Genomic DNA, 17,671 nt, shown 5'->3' with positions numbered 1-17,671 from the left:
AATGATAATATTATAGCAATGTAAAATATAGTAAGTCTTACAAATGTTGAGACATCGTGGTAACATACGTGTTGGAAATGTCTTCACAAACATTTGATCATCAGTCAAGTGAGGTCTGCTCTTTGGTAAATAATGCATCACATAGGATAGATACATCTACTTCAGATTTTCAGCAGGTAACTTTAACTGCAACACTCAATACCAGCTTTGGAAAAGTGTAGTTATATGTTTGAAGGATTAGCATGAGTAAGCTAACTTCTCCTTCAAAAGTCATTTTAAGGGAATGTGCCGCTTGACAACCTTGAAGACCTTTTCCCTTCCTGGAACATCCCTTCCTGTGTAGGAGAGAAACTCTGTATAAAGACAGCAGACGGAGGGGAGAAAGTTGGAACAATTCGGTCTTGAGGGAAAGAACATATTTGAGAAGAAATTGCATTAGTTACGGTTTAGCCACTTAGCAGGGGTGAGGTGGGGGAAACTATTTTAAAACAAAAGAAAAATTAAACTGAAAGCCTTCAGTGTCGTTTTAACAGATAGTTTTCTGCTGTTTGTTTAAATGCCTATAGTTTTTACAGTTGTAATTCCCAATTACAGTAGTCTAGTTAGAACATGTGGCTAGATCTGAAAAGTATCACATTGGATGTTTGGAATAAGATTTCACACTTATAGGCCAGAGAACTTTGTGTATCCTTCTACTGGGACGTGTTCTCTCTTCTTTCAGAAGTTTGAAGATGTTTGAATCCAAATCCCTGGATTTATGTCTTAAGGACATATAAAACTGAGGCCCAGCTTTTCAGATTGAGCTGAATTTGCACTCAAATTTTGTATTTATGTGTCCCTCTTTCTTAAGATGTGGCTGCTTAAAAATAGATGAGGTAATGATGGTTTGTATTGCAGTGACAGCTCTGCAGTGAAGGATGAGGAGATGGGAGCTTTGCGATTGTAAATGGTGATGAGGTATGTCTTATCTTATTGAGCTTGCTGTCTTAGTGTCAGAGAAGATGATGTTGATGTTTGTCTAGTTTCTGGTTGTAGTTGATGCTTGTCTAGTTGATACTTGTCCAGTGAGGTAAAGCATGTGGTTTACTCTAAGGTGCACAGGAAATGAAAGGTGTACCTGTGGCTCAGATTTTGGTCATCTGGGTCCCAGGCCAACACTTTAACCTTAGCGTGAGGCCTTATTTTAGTATCAATAGCATACACCTATGCAGGAGTAAATATAAGGGAATCATTTTGTGAAGCTTCCCTGCTATACTATCCTAGCATCCAGTGACCTTTGGTTAAGGAACTTTAGAGACAAATATGGCATCTGTGGGTTTTAATAATACATTTTTGTGTTAAGTAATGTCATTCATAGAATCTAAAGAGTCTTGCCACTTGCATCTCCCAAATCCTTGATAAATGTTACAACCATAACCATGCAACACTCAGCAGTGGATTTTGAAGTGAGTTACTTTGACTGGAACGGCTTACCTTTTATGTGTGACAATGTTTCCATAATAATCTGACAATTCAGTCATACTGAGCTATCATATCTCATATTGAATGAATATTGACTCTTTGTCTATGTTGAATATCCTAGATCTTCTCAGTCCATGTGTGGTGATGTCATTTAATCACAAGAAGCAAGGAGTGCTCTCCCTGCCCCATACTGTCTCATTCCTTTTGCTCTCTTTTTAGAGTCATTGTTGTGAATGAAAGTGACTGTAAGTGACTGCTTCTGTTTGCCCAGCAGAAGAAAGCTTCTTCCCCACAGAAGCACGAAGACTATGGGGGGAGCATGAGGGAGAATTATTTCTGAATATCCTCGAAATCCATACTGGCCAGAGAGAACAGTAGTGCCACAGAAAGGGTGTTCATGAACATCATATAGTGTTTCCATCTTTGTTTTGCATCCTTGTACACATCTATGTTTCTCTATTCACTGACATTAGGAATGCTGCCTGCAATAAATCTGAATGCCAGGTGATTAGCTGCATTGTCCAAAGCAAAGGAAAAAAAAAGGCAAGAAAAAAACGCTAATGTAGTGCTTAAAAATAATAAAAGCTTGTGCTTTTGTTTCAGCATCTTGAAAATGAAATTGAACTAAGGAGACCAGGTTCTGAGGCTCTTCCCTCACTATGGTTTCTAGGACCTTAGTCTCTCTGACAAGGAGCAAAGAAAGCCTGAGAGCCCCTGCCAGTGCTCCATTGGAAATGAACCTACATAAATGTATTTCCACCATGTATTTAATGGCTAGGCATTTTCCAACAGAGGAAATGTATTGCATTCTTCTCTTTGTACAAATGATGTTCACCCCGTACAAAAAAGGCAAAATATCCACAGGCAAGGTCATAGATCCTGATTATTTTTTGCTTAGCTATCTGACTCTTCTTTTTTAGAAAAGTTACTGACGAGTTTACTTGTTACTGACAAGTTTAGGGGCAGAAGCCTTACTGTAGTGGCTCAGATGCCTGAATTTAATACTATGAATAATGAATAATCAAAGTGCTTATAAAGTGGTAAAGAGGATTTTTACCATTGACAGAAATTTGTTTACATAAAGTATTCATCAGTTGCTTGCAAAATGCCTATGGTAAGCAAAATCAGGAATACTCGGTAAACAGACTTCAAGGAAAAAGCGCGTCCTGGTCATGCCATGTATTTGTAGTGATAGATTAACCATATTTCACTCTCACTTTCTAAGGCCTTGTTTTAGAAAGGCTTCTTGTAAGCTGAAAAATTTGTTTTGTGTCTTGGGTTGTTTAAGTCCTAATCTTCTTGCTGATGCTTCTAGGGCTAGAGTTTCAGATGGTACCAAAGAGATAGTAGCAGTCCTATGATGTGAAAGGTATGTTCACCCTCAGGACGAATATTTTCTCCCATGGCTGCATTGCTTTGGGAGACTGGGAGGGCTGAAAATGTGATTCTCATTTTATTTCCTGATAGGAAGGGTGGGTGCCATTCTGTGTTGTGGGTGCTACCACAGATGAGTAGCAAGGGAAACAGTAGCCACTGCATAGGGAGTGGGTAATAGGTAGATGCTGACAGTTCTGAGCAACTTTGAGGAATGGAGATGTTTTTGTTGTTATTTTAGATAGTCCTGATGTTCTGAACAAGTAAAATAGGTTTAGCAGGTAACGCAGTGGTGCTCAGTGCTAGTCTGCACCAGGAGTAGGAAGGTCAGTAGCTTGTTCTCTTGGAGTAGGTTGCCTGTACCCCAGTCCTGCTACATGATAAAGCAGTCATCTCTAAGACTCTGCTTCATGGTGTACCAGTTTGGATGCCGATTTGCAAGACCCTTTTGGCTACATACACATGCGCTAAGGTTGGCTCTACAGGCACAATAGCAAAGCTTAGCTTCTCTATGGACCTTTTTATTATTACTTGAGGGAAATAAATGACTGTATTATGCATGAGCATGCTGAGATACTGCATTACGCTGTCTTCCATCAGTATGTCTTGTTCTCTTCCTTTATTGGCTAATGCTCATGATAATTCCAGGGGTACATCTTAAAGCACAACCAAATGAATATCATAACCTGAGCAAATGGAAAAACATGATATTAAGCTGTTGAATATTCCAGTATGTGCAATAGCCGGCCATATAGTTATGTTTTAACAACATAATCAAAACAGAGATATATCTGTGTAATAAAATTGACTGTTGCTATAACCAATACACTTAGAGTGATTACATGATTATAATGAAAATGCAGTGGTATTTGCTACATTAATTAGCTGTTGATTTACTGTTACATGAATGTACTTCTGCTTAAGTAATCATATTTCTTGCTGACATTTCTGAATAGGACTACCAATTAGTTAAACATGAGTAAGTAGAGGTGCTTATTATAGGTGGACTACAACAGAAGACGTGGAATAGGGCTTCATAATTTTAAACTCTACTTTTTACTATCCAAAGCATATTATTGTTAACACCAGCTTTCAGTTACGACACCCATTTAAACGAGGGCCTTTGGTGTCTACTGCACAGCAAAAGTTGCTGAAGAAAGAGGTGTTGCTGCTCTGTGCTGAAGCCTTCTGTGAGATCCTATGCTCTTGTAACTCCCAGCAATTCAGCTCCCAAAGCTCTCGCAGCACCCCTCTGCCTCTTGCTCTCCCATATGAGCCAAAGTAACATCCTCATTTGATGTCAGTGGCTGCTTCCAGCAGAGATTATTTCAGACAAACTGTGCTTGACTTGCTGTATCTGAGGACTGGACCCACGTGATCTGCATCTATAGTTGTCCTGCGCTTGGATGAAATTGATGAACTTGCATGTTTAAACACATGTAAATACTTTAGTGGGTGTGTTTGAGATTGCACACGATTTAATTCCATAAACAATAGGTGGATTCTGTGATCAAAGTGCTTTTTCTTTAGTATTTTTAGTATGAATATTCTTAGAGTCTAATGTCCCAAAATCGTTTCACATCTCATCTCTTGTTATGCGTTTCTTAATATTGCTTGCTATCTTGTTGGCTGCTTTACTCCTAGTTGTGTTAAAAGAATATACAATTTTTGTTTTTTCTAGAACTTCCTTCTCTTCCAAGATACAGAGAAGACGATACAGAGGTTTTTTGCTGTTTTTGTTGTTGTTGCATATGTGGACCATTTCCCTGATCAGTAAACCATCAGAACTGTGATGTAATGTCTTTAGAATGCTGCATGTGGGTTTTCTACATTTGCACAAGTATAATTAGCCAGGAAATTTTTCAGTGGTATAAGGAGGTAAAATCGGTCAAGTGCATTCTTGGTGGTGTTCGAGCAGCAACAAGCCAATTCATTCAGCCATGCCTACTGATAAGCTGTTCATGGAAAAGCTATGCGAAGTGCAGTAAAAACATTATTTTTTTTCTCTTGAAAAATGGTTAAAAAGCATGAGAATTGTGTAACAGAGACTGATTAAAATTCGAACTTTTGATCTCTCCACGAACTAAACAAAGTGACAAGGCAGTCTGGCTTTTGCATCTGTAATGGTCTGTATTTAACAATTCATTCACTACTGGCAGTCCTCATCTTGTACATGCAAAATAACCATGGTTTTGATATCTGGATCCAAATTTTTATAAGCATAAATCAGACATGAAAGTGATGCAATGAAATCTGGGAAACTGAAGGCAAAAGCACATTAAATAGCGCTTACACAAAATGCAGATTGGTCCAGCTTTTCTTTGTTGTTTCATTAGTTCAGAACAATGACTTCCTTTAAAAGACAGACTGACCGAGAAAGATATACTCACCTTTCAGGAACCTCAGGCTGCAAAAGCCCACGTTCTAAACCCTTTTCCTTGGAATTAGTACTTTGCAGAGAGAGACAAAGCCAGCCGAAAGGAACAAGGTGGAGAGAAAGTGCGTGATGATTTTAAATACTTTGATTCAGAAGACACTGGGAGACTAGACCCCCTGGCCTTTTGGCTGTGTTTTTTTTTTTCTCCTCTGAGACTTGCAGACAGCTCTGATGGTTGATGCCAGTAAGATCCACACCAATATGCTCAGATTTCAATGGGCTGCTATTAGCCTGAGTAAGCTGCCCTTCTGGTAAATGCCCTTCTGTCAAGCCTCTGCTCTAGAAAATAATTCTTTTCATCTGTTGCTCTCTGGGATAATACATAAGCATCAGTCAAAATCTCAAGCCAGTGTTTCAGTGAGACACAAGCACCCATTTAAAACTACGCACATCTCTAGCTGCTGTCCAGAGTATATATTTTTTAAAGCGAGCTTTAGTTTTGAGTTATACAAATGCAACAAAGAAAACATATTCTTGCTGTTTTCTGACTTGTTTTGTGTTCTGATAACCTAAATATTTTTAGGCACAGTTAAGTGGTTTGGTCACAAGCATGGCACCATGGACCTCAAGCTTTTCTAAACAGCCCAGCTCTTTGTCTGCAAATACTTCCCCCCCCCCCCCCCAAAATACAATTCATTACTCACTATGCTAATATGAATTGTAGATAAAGTCATCTGTTCTTTTGCTCTGCATTATTGCACATTTTTTGTATCAGCCAACAGACATACATAAGGGTGGGAGGCAAGAATCTGACCAGCATTTTTCTAAATATTGAAGTTATTATTTTGCATACTTGCACCATCAGCTTTGAAAATAATACTGGCACATCCATTTGGAGTTAGTAGCCAGATTTCGTGTTCTTAATTATTTAAGACTTAACTATTTTTATTTGTCTTGCTTTGTGGTGCGTATCAAACCAGTTTTCACCCTTGCAAAAAGTGTGCCAAAACCTGCTTTGGGGGATGTTTTTGCTTTTCTTCTTGCTTTCTTGTTTCTTGTAAAGTGTAAAAGAAAATAGCCAAACAAGTCACCTTTAAGCACTGAGTATAGAGAATCTTAAGAAAGGAGAGAGGAAGTGTTTGGTATATGGCAAAAAGAATGGGATATGTACTGAGGGGAAAGGAAGAGATAAGTAATGAAGAAACTATGCTTTCCTGAGAGTCATAGGCTCACAGGATAATTCCGATTAGAAGGGACTCCAGGAGGTCTATAGTCCAATCTCCAACTCAAAGCAGAGTCAGCTGTGAGATGAGACCAGGAAGCTTTATCCAGTCCTTGAAAACTGTACACAGTTGAAGACCTGCGAGGAATGCGCAATCCCTCTAGACAACCACTTCCATTGCTTTACTGTCCTCATGGTGAAAAAGTGTTTTCCTTCTGTCTAGATGGACCCTCTCTTGTTTCAGTTGATGTCTGTTGCCCCTCATCCTCCCATCATGCACTGCTGTGAAGAGCCTGGCTCTGTCTTCTCAATGCCTTCCTTGAAGGTATTGAAAGCTACTCTTAGATATCCCCCAAAGCCTTCTCTTCTGCCGGCCGAACAACCTCTCCTTGTAGGCAAGTGCTCCATCTTAGTGTCCCTCCACTGAACTAGATGGGTTTGATCATCATCCTTCTTGTTCTAGACTGGACACAGTACTCCTAGTGTCTAATGATCGCTGAGTAGAGGGGGATAATAACTCCCCTCAATCTACTGGCCGTGCTTCAGTTAATCCAGCCCAGGATTCTCCTCACCTTCTTGGCTGCCAGGCCACGCTGTTGGCTCATATTTCCCTTTCGTAGATTTATATCTTCAACTGAAAGGGAATATTACTTGATCACTAAAACTTTATAGAGCTAACCAAGGCCCCAGTGATAAGAACTGGTTAACTACTTACTTTTGGCAAAATTATTATGGCCTCACTCAGAAGCAAAGTGCTCATTTACTTTTCTATGAGATTTGTCTGCCTCTGGAATGTGTAAAGGGTGTGGAATTCGGTCCACTGTATATTTGGTGAATTGTAAATGTTCTCACTTTTTTTTTTCCAGATGTGCTACCTGCTAATCCCTAGTGACAATGACTTGCTATTTTGAGCATGAGGCTGATTCATTATTGATTAATCCAGTTTAGATTGCATTTGAAGTGTTTTGTTTCTTAATTACATTTTTTATTTAGAAATAATAGCTCAGTATTTCAGAGGCTTCTTGGAAGAGATGGCTTTTTGTGTACTGCAGAATGTTCCTTCTGATGGCATTTTTGTCTTACTAGAAAAAAAAACGTTTCTTTTATTGGAGTATTCTATACTCTTACTTGGGTTGCTTTTAGATTACAATAATTTATCATTAGTAATCTTCTTTTTCCCTGTGGATGTCTTATTTTAGCAGTACAATATGTTACTTCCAAAGAAAATAATACATCACTTGAAACCACCATGCTGTAATCTCAAAATAAAGCTCCGTTATTGAACACGTGTGTGTGTATGTGCGTGTGTCAGTGAGAGATTTTGGTCAGTTACTCCTGTTTTATTAATGCTGAATCCTTTTATAAGAGTTTATCTTAATAGTTTCTGGCTATTCTCATTACTGTACTCCATTGGTTTCTGATATTGAGAGCAAGGAGTAGATGATGTAGCTAAGTTTCATGGTTAAAAAAAATATTATGGGTCTCTGGGTAGCTGTCACACAAAAAGGCGTTGTTTTCTTTTGTAGATACTAATAAGTACCTCTTTAGCATCATGCTGATCATGAAATATTTCAGATTCTAGCGTTGACAGAAGCAAGCTCTGTCTAGTAATTTGAAGTGAGCAGATCTGCATTCTCACACAACCTCTACATGATCTCATGGGTGAATTGCTTCAACAAAAATTATCAGTTAAAATCAGTTTAAAATATAATCAGTCATTAATAAAAAACAGTTAATGAACTGAGCTATTATCAGCATCAATTGGTGCTAGATGCATTTTGCGCGAGCCTAAATTTCAGAGCGGCTACCAAATCAGGCATCCAAATTCTTTGCATTTTATTTGCATTTTGGATTACACTTGAACATAATGGGTACAAGTTACTATACTTCTGTTTTTATTTGGGTTGTGATAGTGCCTTGTGCATACTGTGGTGCTTGGTGCTTTAGGTAGTGTCTGGGAAGGTAGTCTGCTTGCCAAAGAATTTATTATTTAAGTGTAAGACCTGGGACCACAGGTCGTCACAGGCGTGTAAGAGGACATAAGGAATCCAGCAGACAAGGTTGATCAACATGAACAATGTCAATGTCCTACTTGTTGAAAGAGCATTTATTCTGGGAAGGGGGTTGGGGTGGAACACAATAAGGAGGAATTGTAATCAAAATAGCCATAAATGGATATTTCTTTAATGGATATTTGCTGCAAGCTTTTCCCAGAGCAGAAATGGGAAGCAACCATTTGAAAATGCACCAGAACGTGATAAGGTTTGTGGACCAGAGTCAAAAGTCAAAACCTTGTCCGTGGATGAGAAGTAGCAAGGTCACAATGAGCCTTGAGGACAAAATACCCTCTTTAATACAGTGCAGGTGGGAGAGCCACTCAGGGGAGAATGATTTGGTCAAAGTGCCCGTTTCTTGCAGTAGAAATCAGAATAGTTGGGATTGGGATGAAGGAATCATGTCAAAGGCAGAGAATAGCATGTTAAGGAAGATGTACTGTGGTGGAAACTTTGCGCTTGTGGACAGATAGGAATAGCCAGGTCTTCAAAACATTATGTAAAATCATGTAAATTTAATCTACTCCTTCAGAAAGGCTCAGAGGGATTCAAAAAATAGTGATTTTTTTTTTTTTAAGACCTAATGGAAAAAAAATGGTTCAAATGAGATAAAACAATCAATACCGATAATTTGGTTGGGAGAAAACCTGAGACAAATGATGTCATAAATGCCTGTACTTGCCAACTTTTAGTTATGCAAGCAGTCTTCATTTGGCAAATGTTACCACCCGTGCAGAGAACAAGTTGGTTAGCCTCTGTAAGCACTTCAGACTGGAGCTGACTAAGACTAGCAAGGGGTCAGGGTGCAGCTTACCTTGACTCTTGTGGATAAGAGCAGATGTACTAGAGCAACAGAGTGTGCGCGAGTGCATTGTAATGCCTGTGTTTTTCTGACCTGGCTTTTTGAGCATCAGTTAGCAAATATTATGTGAAAGCACAAGGGAGAAAGAGGGGCCACGGGGAGAAAAGTGTCAAATTCCCTGGTTTTTCAGTCATTGCTCAAAATATTAGGTAAAAATGTTCATTGATTTATTGTACAAAATAAATAAGCACCATTTTTACCAGCTTCATATCATGACTTAAAAGCAAACCTTTCTCATTCAAAGTGAATTAACAGCACCTCTGGTGATCATAAAGGAATGCAATTTTGTGGCAGATCTTTTTAGTATTTTTTTTTTCTTCCCCAGTAAGGTTGCTGAGCAATAGCCAAGAATAACAATAAGCTTTATCCTTACTGGAACCATAAGGCTGCAGAATGGTCTCCATGTGTCCATATTAAGTTTTACAGACTCCATATAGTAGATACCACAAAAGTGTAACTTGTTCCTTTCTCTTAAATTGTTGGTCAATTAGTTTTGTTTGGGGAGCAGATAGAAGAAGCTCTAGTTGTTGCTCTCCATTCTTCTACATAGTATTTCAGATCATGTAAAGCATTACAAATATTCTGGACTGATCTTCATTTTATTTATACGTATCTCTCCCTAACTGAAAGGATTGTGTATGTGCATGCGTGCGAAATATCTAATCAAACTAGAATACAATGAATATTTTGGGGGAATCTACCCTGCATCTACCAGATCTCTCCTTGGTTTTGCTTCACCCAGTCTGCCTGATAATAAAGTGCTGTTCAAGGCTCTGCTGGTAAACCTTGGCTCTGCAGGATATGCAGCGTGTCCTGGGAATCAGGAGGAGGTCAGATCTATCCCTAAATTCTTCAGGGATTTTAGTTTATACTGTGCACATACAGCATCTCTCACATCGGGGTCCTAGGGGTGGGCAGAGACTCTTGTGTGTCACAAAAATGCAAATAATTAAACAACAGCAACAATTAAAATGTTGTGCCTCCATGCTACCAGCCTGTGGTGAGAGAATATGAGATTTTGAGCTTTGCTTTTTGTTTTTAAACTCTTTCTTTATCTGTCAATATTACAGTAATACTTTAGATGAAATGTGAAGCCACTGGAAACAGTTCACAATTTTGTAAAAACTTGCACTTTTTAGATGATTATGAGAAATTGGTAAGTGGCAAGATTTTGACAGAGATTAACCTTGAAAGTTATGTTTAATGAAATGTACAGGCCATGAGATCTTAGTAGCTTCTCTTCTCCATAGTCTTTTTATCTGTAAGTGTTTCTTAGATACAGAGACCTCCACAGCAGGATATACGTGCAAAGAAACAAACGAAAAAAGCTATACAAAAAAACCATTACAACTCTGCTCTTCATCTCGTCCTTAATTGGCAGCCTGCTGGCAGCAAGAGGAGTAATAGTCCACTTTCTTTTTGCTGCTTGACCTGTGGTCAAACAAAGATAATCAGTATGGCTCAAAAGTGAATATGGAAGTATTGGATCATTTATAAAATTGTTTTGACATTTCAGAGATTTGAATAATTTGTGGGGTTGGGAAAAAATGAGTGACAAATGTATGTGAGGAGCTTACTATCTAAGGTCTCAGTTCAAGAAGTTTTTTAGGTAGGTACGTGATTTTAGACAAATTGAAAGCAATTGGAATCTTTAAGCATGGAGAGTTGAAGACGTGCTTAAATACACGACAAACCGGAGGCCTAAGCACCCAATAAATCTGCAGTGATCTTGTAGTACAGATATCTCATGTCAACACTCCCTTCGTAACTTCGGTGAAGTGTTATAGTACATCTGCTGCTTCCAATGAAAAATAGACAGGACTTGATGTGATAGCTGTTGCTGCAGAAGCTTCTGTAATAGCTGCCAAATGGGAGGGAGGCAGGGGAGAGAGAAGCCGGGGAAGCAATGGCATTCCTGTTTCAAGAAAAGAAACAAATCAATCAGTAGCTATATGGAGAGAACTGAAGAACCTGCCCATCATCTGTCATATGAAAAACTGGTCAGGGAACACACTGCAGCAGAATCTGCTTTATAATCAACCATGTTTTGGCTTTCTGCCTGCAGAGTTATATTCAGAGAGCTGTATGAAGTTCTTTATGTAGTACAAAGGTTGGGTATTAGTGATAGTACATTCTAGATTTGAAGCAATCTCTTATCTGTAAATATAAATGGAGTTATGTATCTCTTTTTTTTTTTGCTTGAGTTCTGAGGTCTGGTTTATTATAAGCAGTGTGACACTGGTAAAAGTGGACATCTAGCCAACAATGTACAAAGAGTACACTAAAAATGGTGGCGGTGGTTTCAGCAGGAATAAATGTTTCAGAATGAGCACTTGGTAGTGTGCAGAAATTGAGTAATACCCCTCTAAACATGTAGTGAACTCCCTGGGAAGGGCAATGCCCTGAAACAGGGGTGTCTACTAAGTAGGTCCCACTGCTTCTGCTCTGTGCTGAGTGGGAATCAGTTTGTAGAAAAGAGAATCATTTTGGTTGTGGCTAGCAGCAATGAAAGGATTAACAAAAATATTGCTAGATTCTTTTAGAATAGAAAATGGCGGTGGTGCAAAATAAAGGTGATCCTGCCTCTGACTCCAAGCACGTAACCACAATGGATTGAAGTCTCGCTAATCTTTCTATAGGGGCAGTGAGCTAAATAATATTGTAAAACAGATGCTGAGTGGTGATTCCCAATTCTCACCTTTTGCTGATGAGCCTGATAGCAGCTCTCTAACCAATAGTCTGAGCTGAACACCCAGAAAGAAAGTGGCCAAGGCTGAGCTGCACAGACTGGTAGCACCAATAGCAGTGTAGTAGCGTGATGACCCCTAGCTTATCGGACCAGATCTACACATCTGAGTGACAGCCTGGATGATGGCAGCCCAACTTCAACAGGGCCAGGGTCTGCCCAATTGCTTGGACTTAGTAAAGGTACATGCTTTCTTAAAGGCCTTGTGCAGCAGGCTGTCGCAATGCCTTTATTTTTATATTTTTGTAAAAACGTTATGCAAGGGAAGCACAGAGTTACAAAAGGCAGGATGACAGAAAAAATGAAAGTAAGTTTAAAAATGTGTATGCAATTCTTGCCCTTCTCAAAAACTTGTTTAAAAATCTTGCATAATGAAGAAGAGCCCAATAGATCTTTAATGTGAATAAGCAATAGAAACATAAAATACCTGTCACCAGTCAGATTTAATTGCCATTAAACCTCCAGTAAAGTGGATTTGGAAAGAGCCCCTTGGCTTTTTATGGTGGACCACTTACAGTTTCTGTCTTCTCTTGGTAATACACATAGGTATCTTACCTGGATAGCATCCTTTGGTAATTTATGCAGCCACCTTTGTTTTAGGGGCTTGCAGTATGGAGTTGTAGCCAGATGGTCTAGACAAATGATAAAAAAAAAAAGTATGAAATGATATACTGCAGCACTCATCTTCAGCTGCCCTGTCACACTGAGCAAACATTTAATGAAATCTGAAATTGTAATATCTAAAAAGATACAGCACGATGGACTTCCGCACATCCCTCTGGGGTTGATTGGTCTTTTACATATGGCTTCTGCAGCAAAGAAGTTGAAATCCTTGCTTTTTGGTGACAAGTTCTGGACAAAATCCTAGTGAGGTGACAGGGAGCTAGGAAAAGCACATAATTATTTATTCTGTGTTAGTAATTTCATTTCTTAAATTTTGGAAATTGCCCACAAAGAATGGAAAAAGAATTAGACTGTTCTTTAGCATGATTTGTTATTCACCAAGTAATTTCTGCTGTCATCCTTGTCGCATAAAATGCATGCCAACAATTGATTTTGAGATTTTGCATTTCAATATTTCAACCCTTTGATAGGCCACAGGGTATATGTTAAGCTTCTGTCTTTGGCTTTTAGAACATAACCCTTAAAATCAGTTTCCTAGTGCACAATTGCAAGTTCAGTATTTACTTTCCTAGAACATTCTGTAATCATTCAAACTCACGGCAGATTTGCTGGGCTGTTTGCAGAAAGCAGTGTACAAAGGGCACAGACCTACACATCGTGAATGTATTTAGAAGCCTGAATAAATATTCATCAAATATATTCTGCACTTTTCATTCTGCTCTCAGCGATATTAGATGTTACTAAAGCTAATATCAAAACATTGGAGGTGTGACAAATCTTTGGAAATAGTGCTCAGATCATGATAGGAATAGTTTTAAAGCACACAGAGTGGAGTGGTTTTATCTGAAAGACCTTTGTAAAGTAAACATCTTGGAATTCTGTTCTTCTGCTTCATGGCTTTGAAGTCTGACTTGATCCTGCTGGAATTTGAGCCCGGGGCTCCAGGAAGCAACTTTGGCATCCCTCTAAAGCTCTGATCAGATCTTACTGCTTACAGCCAGTCTAGTTTGAGAAGAGATCGCTTCCAGCACAGCTACCCTATCGTAATGTGAGGCCGCAGAGTAACTCGGAGGAGGTTGTTGCAATTTCTAGTTTTTATGGAATATAATTTTTCCCAGCCACTAATAGAGCTTTCCAATTTTGATGAATTTGTAGAATACTTAGATTCACTGAAGTAAGAGGGTTATAGGTTAAATCTATGTTTAGTGCAAGATTTATTCTCTCAATTACATTTTTCCGAAAAGGGTTTCATCACTGTACAAGGTAATGCACGAATGTGCCCAGTCTTTTGTTTTAGCTTGAATATGCTTTCAGGACCTTTGGATCCCAGCAGCAATAAATTCTAGAGCATATTTTTCTTTGAGAGTAAAGTTGATCATGGATAGAGAGCTCCCTTTTATGCAGTTGTGAGTGTGTACCAAAACATGAGCCCCCACACGTGTATGCTGTTAGGAACTGAATCAGTACTGTTACCATGACTATTAATTCTCATGCACCGTATGCAGATTTACCAATAATATGAAGAATAGTTAACCCCTCCCTTCAGCCAAAAGAAGAGAAGTTTTAAAATCTTGAAACTAGAAAAGAATTCTTAGTGGGTATATTGGACAGTATTGTGAAGTTAGCCAAGTCTGGATTTGACCGTATCTGTGTACACATAAGTAAGAAGAATGAATTTCCCTGCTTTTGCTAGCTAGAGACATGTAGGTGTCAACTCCAGTACTGAAAGGCTGCAATGCAGATTTCAGATGTCAGCTGAAACTTTCACTTGTTTTTTTTCAGGACCTTGGTACCAGGAATCAAAAGGGGGAATTTGACCGACGTTCCTAACTATTAATCATCCCATTCAAAGTAATCCTCCTAGGAAGTCAAACATGAGGAGGTTTTTCCGTTCTGTTTTTTTGTGTGTTTGGGAACTTTTGTACATTTTATGGAAGGGGATTTATTCTGTAAAAATTCTTTGACTTAAAAAGTTAGCTGTATCGCTATTTTGAAGGTATGGCCTGAGGGTCTCATCCCACAAGATGCTGAGCCTTCTGTTTCAGCTGAGTAGGGCATGTCATCCTGTGCGTTGCATAGTGTCCGTTGGGCATTTAGAGAATTTTCCTCTGACCTGAGGTTTCTTGCCGCTTTTCTATGCGGAGTGGCGTACTTGGGAAATCAGGAAGAGGCTCATAAGTATTGCAACTAAGCTGTTGTAATTGGCTTTAGGGAAGTTGCAGTGGTTCACACCAGTGATGAATCTGCTTTTCAGAAGTTGTTTCCCGAAGTGTATGGGATGTAGTTGTTTCTTCTCCCACATAGACTACTCTGACATCTGGTTTTCCTAGGAGTTAGAATGGGAGAAATGCAAGGCGGTTACCAGGTTTTCTGGCTAGCAGCTCTAGAAGATGAGGATGGATTGCAGAAGGATTGTAGGAGATTATGGACCTTAGTATTGTTTTGCTTACGTTTGATTTCATGAGATTTTTTTGCTGCCAGGCAGTACAAATGTGCTTGCAAATTGCAAAAAGGAAAGGTTAATCAACATATATCCTGTGAAGTGAACTTTCTAATTAATAGGGATTTTAATTTACATCATAATTAACTAATGGGAGACTTTAAACAGCATTACTTAGTCTGAGTCTGTGATTCCCATATCCATTTTGTTTCAAACAGAATGATCCTCCGACAATATGGGAAGGACTACAGCAAATTACAGAATATTTCTCTTTGCCCCCTTTCACGTTTGCAGTGGCCAGTTCTTGATCTTGATTAATATATTTTTTTTCAATTAGTAAAGCAATGGCATTTATACACAGCTTTCATGATCCTGTGTGTTTTAATTGCCCTCTAAACTGTTTTAATTTCACAATTTTAAAATGTAACTTGTGACCTCCTTAAAATGCTGCTGCTGTTCCTTTGTTTCCTAATGTGTTTGTCATGAACTGCAACCAGGTTCTGTTTTAAGACAAGCCAAGAATATCCCTTAACAGTCATTTATGCCTTGTTGCATCCATCATGTGTAGAACAGCTTCTCCCTCAACTGCTAGAAGCACTGGGTACACAGTTGTCAGGATTTAAAGTGAATGGAATGCAGCTTGACAGGCAGAAATGATGTTTCCCATGTGAGCAAACATCCATTCATAATTTCTGGGAAATCTTGTGACTGTTTGAACCAAAATATGAATGTGGCGCAGTGTGAACTCGCTGCATACTGGCACCTTGAATCCTTTGAACAGCTCTGCAACAAACAAGCAGAAAAGCCCTTCACTCTTGAGTATTTTTGTGACTAAAGTCACCAGGATGGGTTCACTAATGTTCATGGTGTTGGCTTATTTCTAACTCACAAGCGATCGGATAGTCCACTGTTGTACCAAACGCTCCTGTTGTACCATGAGGCTCCTCTGGGTTTCAAGAACTCATGCCAATGAGTGCTGGCTCTGCTCTTCGTGTTATTTTCTCTGCCCTTGGTGCTGATAAGAGCTTTTTTAGCTTTTGTGTGAAATGCTTCATTCTTCTACTTAGAAAGCCAGATCAGTGCTAGGCCGCTGAGGTGGGCCTTTGGAAAACAAGTGGCAAACAAACAGTGGCCAGCAGTCTTCCAGGCTTTACTCTTGTGGCTTTTCACCTGAGCAAGGGGAAATGCAAACTGACATTGCAGATTTGGCTTACTTTGCCTGGGATACCTGTGCCATGGAAAGAAAAACTCTGTTGAAATACATGAATAGATTTGTGTAAGCTCTGTGGATTTTGAAAGCAGACTAAGGTGGTTTCAGATTAACATCTTCATCTAAAACCATTCCCACACAAAAGCGTCATACTTGAAAAGCAACCCTTGATGAAATAGGGCCTATTTATGTGTGAGTGTTTGCTGTAGTCACTGTCACCATAGTAACTGAGGCCTGGAAAGCCATGTCGTTCCTGTTTAAGCACCTGAGTACCTTTGTGGTTCTGGGCCTAAACGATTCTGAAGTCAGTGTGATCTCACTGTACAGGCACTTTATGAATTGCAAGAAACTTTCCCTTCTTCATCTTTTTTTCCTTGAATAAGAAAGCTTTGACTAGGGGAATAATGATTTTAATAGCTCACCCCTCAGTCATACTGAAAATGTGGCAAAGAGGAGGATCTAAAAGGTTGGGCTGGCAACAGTCTGTTTCTGCTCCTCTGGACATTTGGCATCTGAGTACTTCATCACTGCTATAAGCCCCTCCTGTGTAGCTGGCTCCTTTCGACATGAAAGCGTTTTGTCTTTGGTTGTGTCCTTTCACCTTGTATTTTGCAAAGTGAATTTTCCCAGAGGAACAGGATAATATTAGAGAGTCAGAAATACTACATATGTGACCAGTGATATAGCTGATCTTCACTTGTGGTTGATATTTTTCAAGATGAGGATCAAAGATGTGTTTGAGAGCTGTTACCTGGGTTGGGAACCATCAGGGAGATGTGAGCATTGGGAAGATGTGTGTCAAGCGGCTCGTTCTGCCGAGGAGGCAGGCAGCTATACTCTTAACAAGCTGCAGTCTCTGGTGTATCTGTTTGTCTACAGCTAAAATAACAGTGATCGAGTCTGGATGTGACAGGTGTGTAAGTCCTTAAATCTCCAGAAGGGAGACAGTGGAAGAAGAGAGACAGCTAGCCGTGAGGGAGCATTTAGGAACAGCACACCTTGTTACATCTGCCGTGCTTTGATCCCCAGGACATCTCAGGAGCGGGCTTGCGTGAAGCCTGCATAGAGACCCCCGCTCCAGGCACAAGAAATGCACAGGCTCATTTACACAGCTGCTTTGCTGCTGCTTCTCAAACCTACCTTAGGCACAGGCAACACCACCCTGAGGTAAAAATGTGAGGAATTGGAACACTAAATAAGTAATGAGTGTATGTTTGTGTGTGACTCCTGCATTACAGAATAAGTCCAATTTTTCCTGGGAAGTATGAGAAATTCTGGGCTATGCTTTTGTAGCTGTGTTC

General features: G+C 39.4%; 1 protein-coding gene across 7 annotated transcripts in view; it reads left to right on the top strand.

Annotated features, from left to right (window-relative positions):
- The window catches only part of MOCOS (molybdenum cofactor sulfurase), a 373,228-nt gene that overhangs the window by 209,133 nt on the left and 146,424 nt on the right, over window positions 1-17,671 (top strand). The window contains exon 1 of one of the 7 annotated variants that reach the window (XM_026099876.2): window positions 932-957. The exons of the other annotated variants lie outside the window; for them this stretch is intronic. Within the exon in view, the coding sequence (XP_025955661.1) occupies window positions 947-957 (11 nt within the window). The 5' untranslated portion in view covers window positions 932-946. Of the gene's footprint in view, window positions 1-931; window positions 958-17,671 lie in introns of those variants that run through there. 7 annotated transcript variants of the gene reach the window in all.

Source organism: Dromaius novaehollandiae, chromosome 2, assembly GCF_036370855.1.
Source record: "Dromaius novaehollandiae isolate bDroNov1 chromosome 2, bDroNov1.hap1, whole genome shotgun sequence".
Taxonomy (NCBI): domain Eukaryota; kingdom Metazoa; phylum Chordata; class Aves; order Casuariiformes; family Dromaiidae; genus Dromaius; species Dromaius novaehollandiae.
Note: the sequence above shows the minus strand (reverse complement) of the source record. Positions and strands in the feature narration are given on the sequence as shown.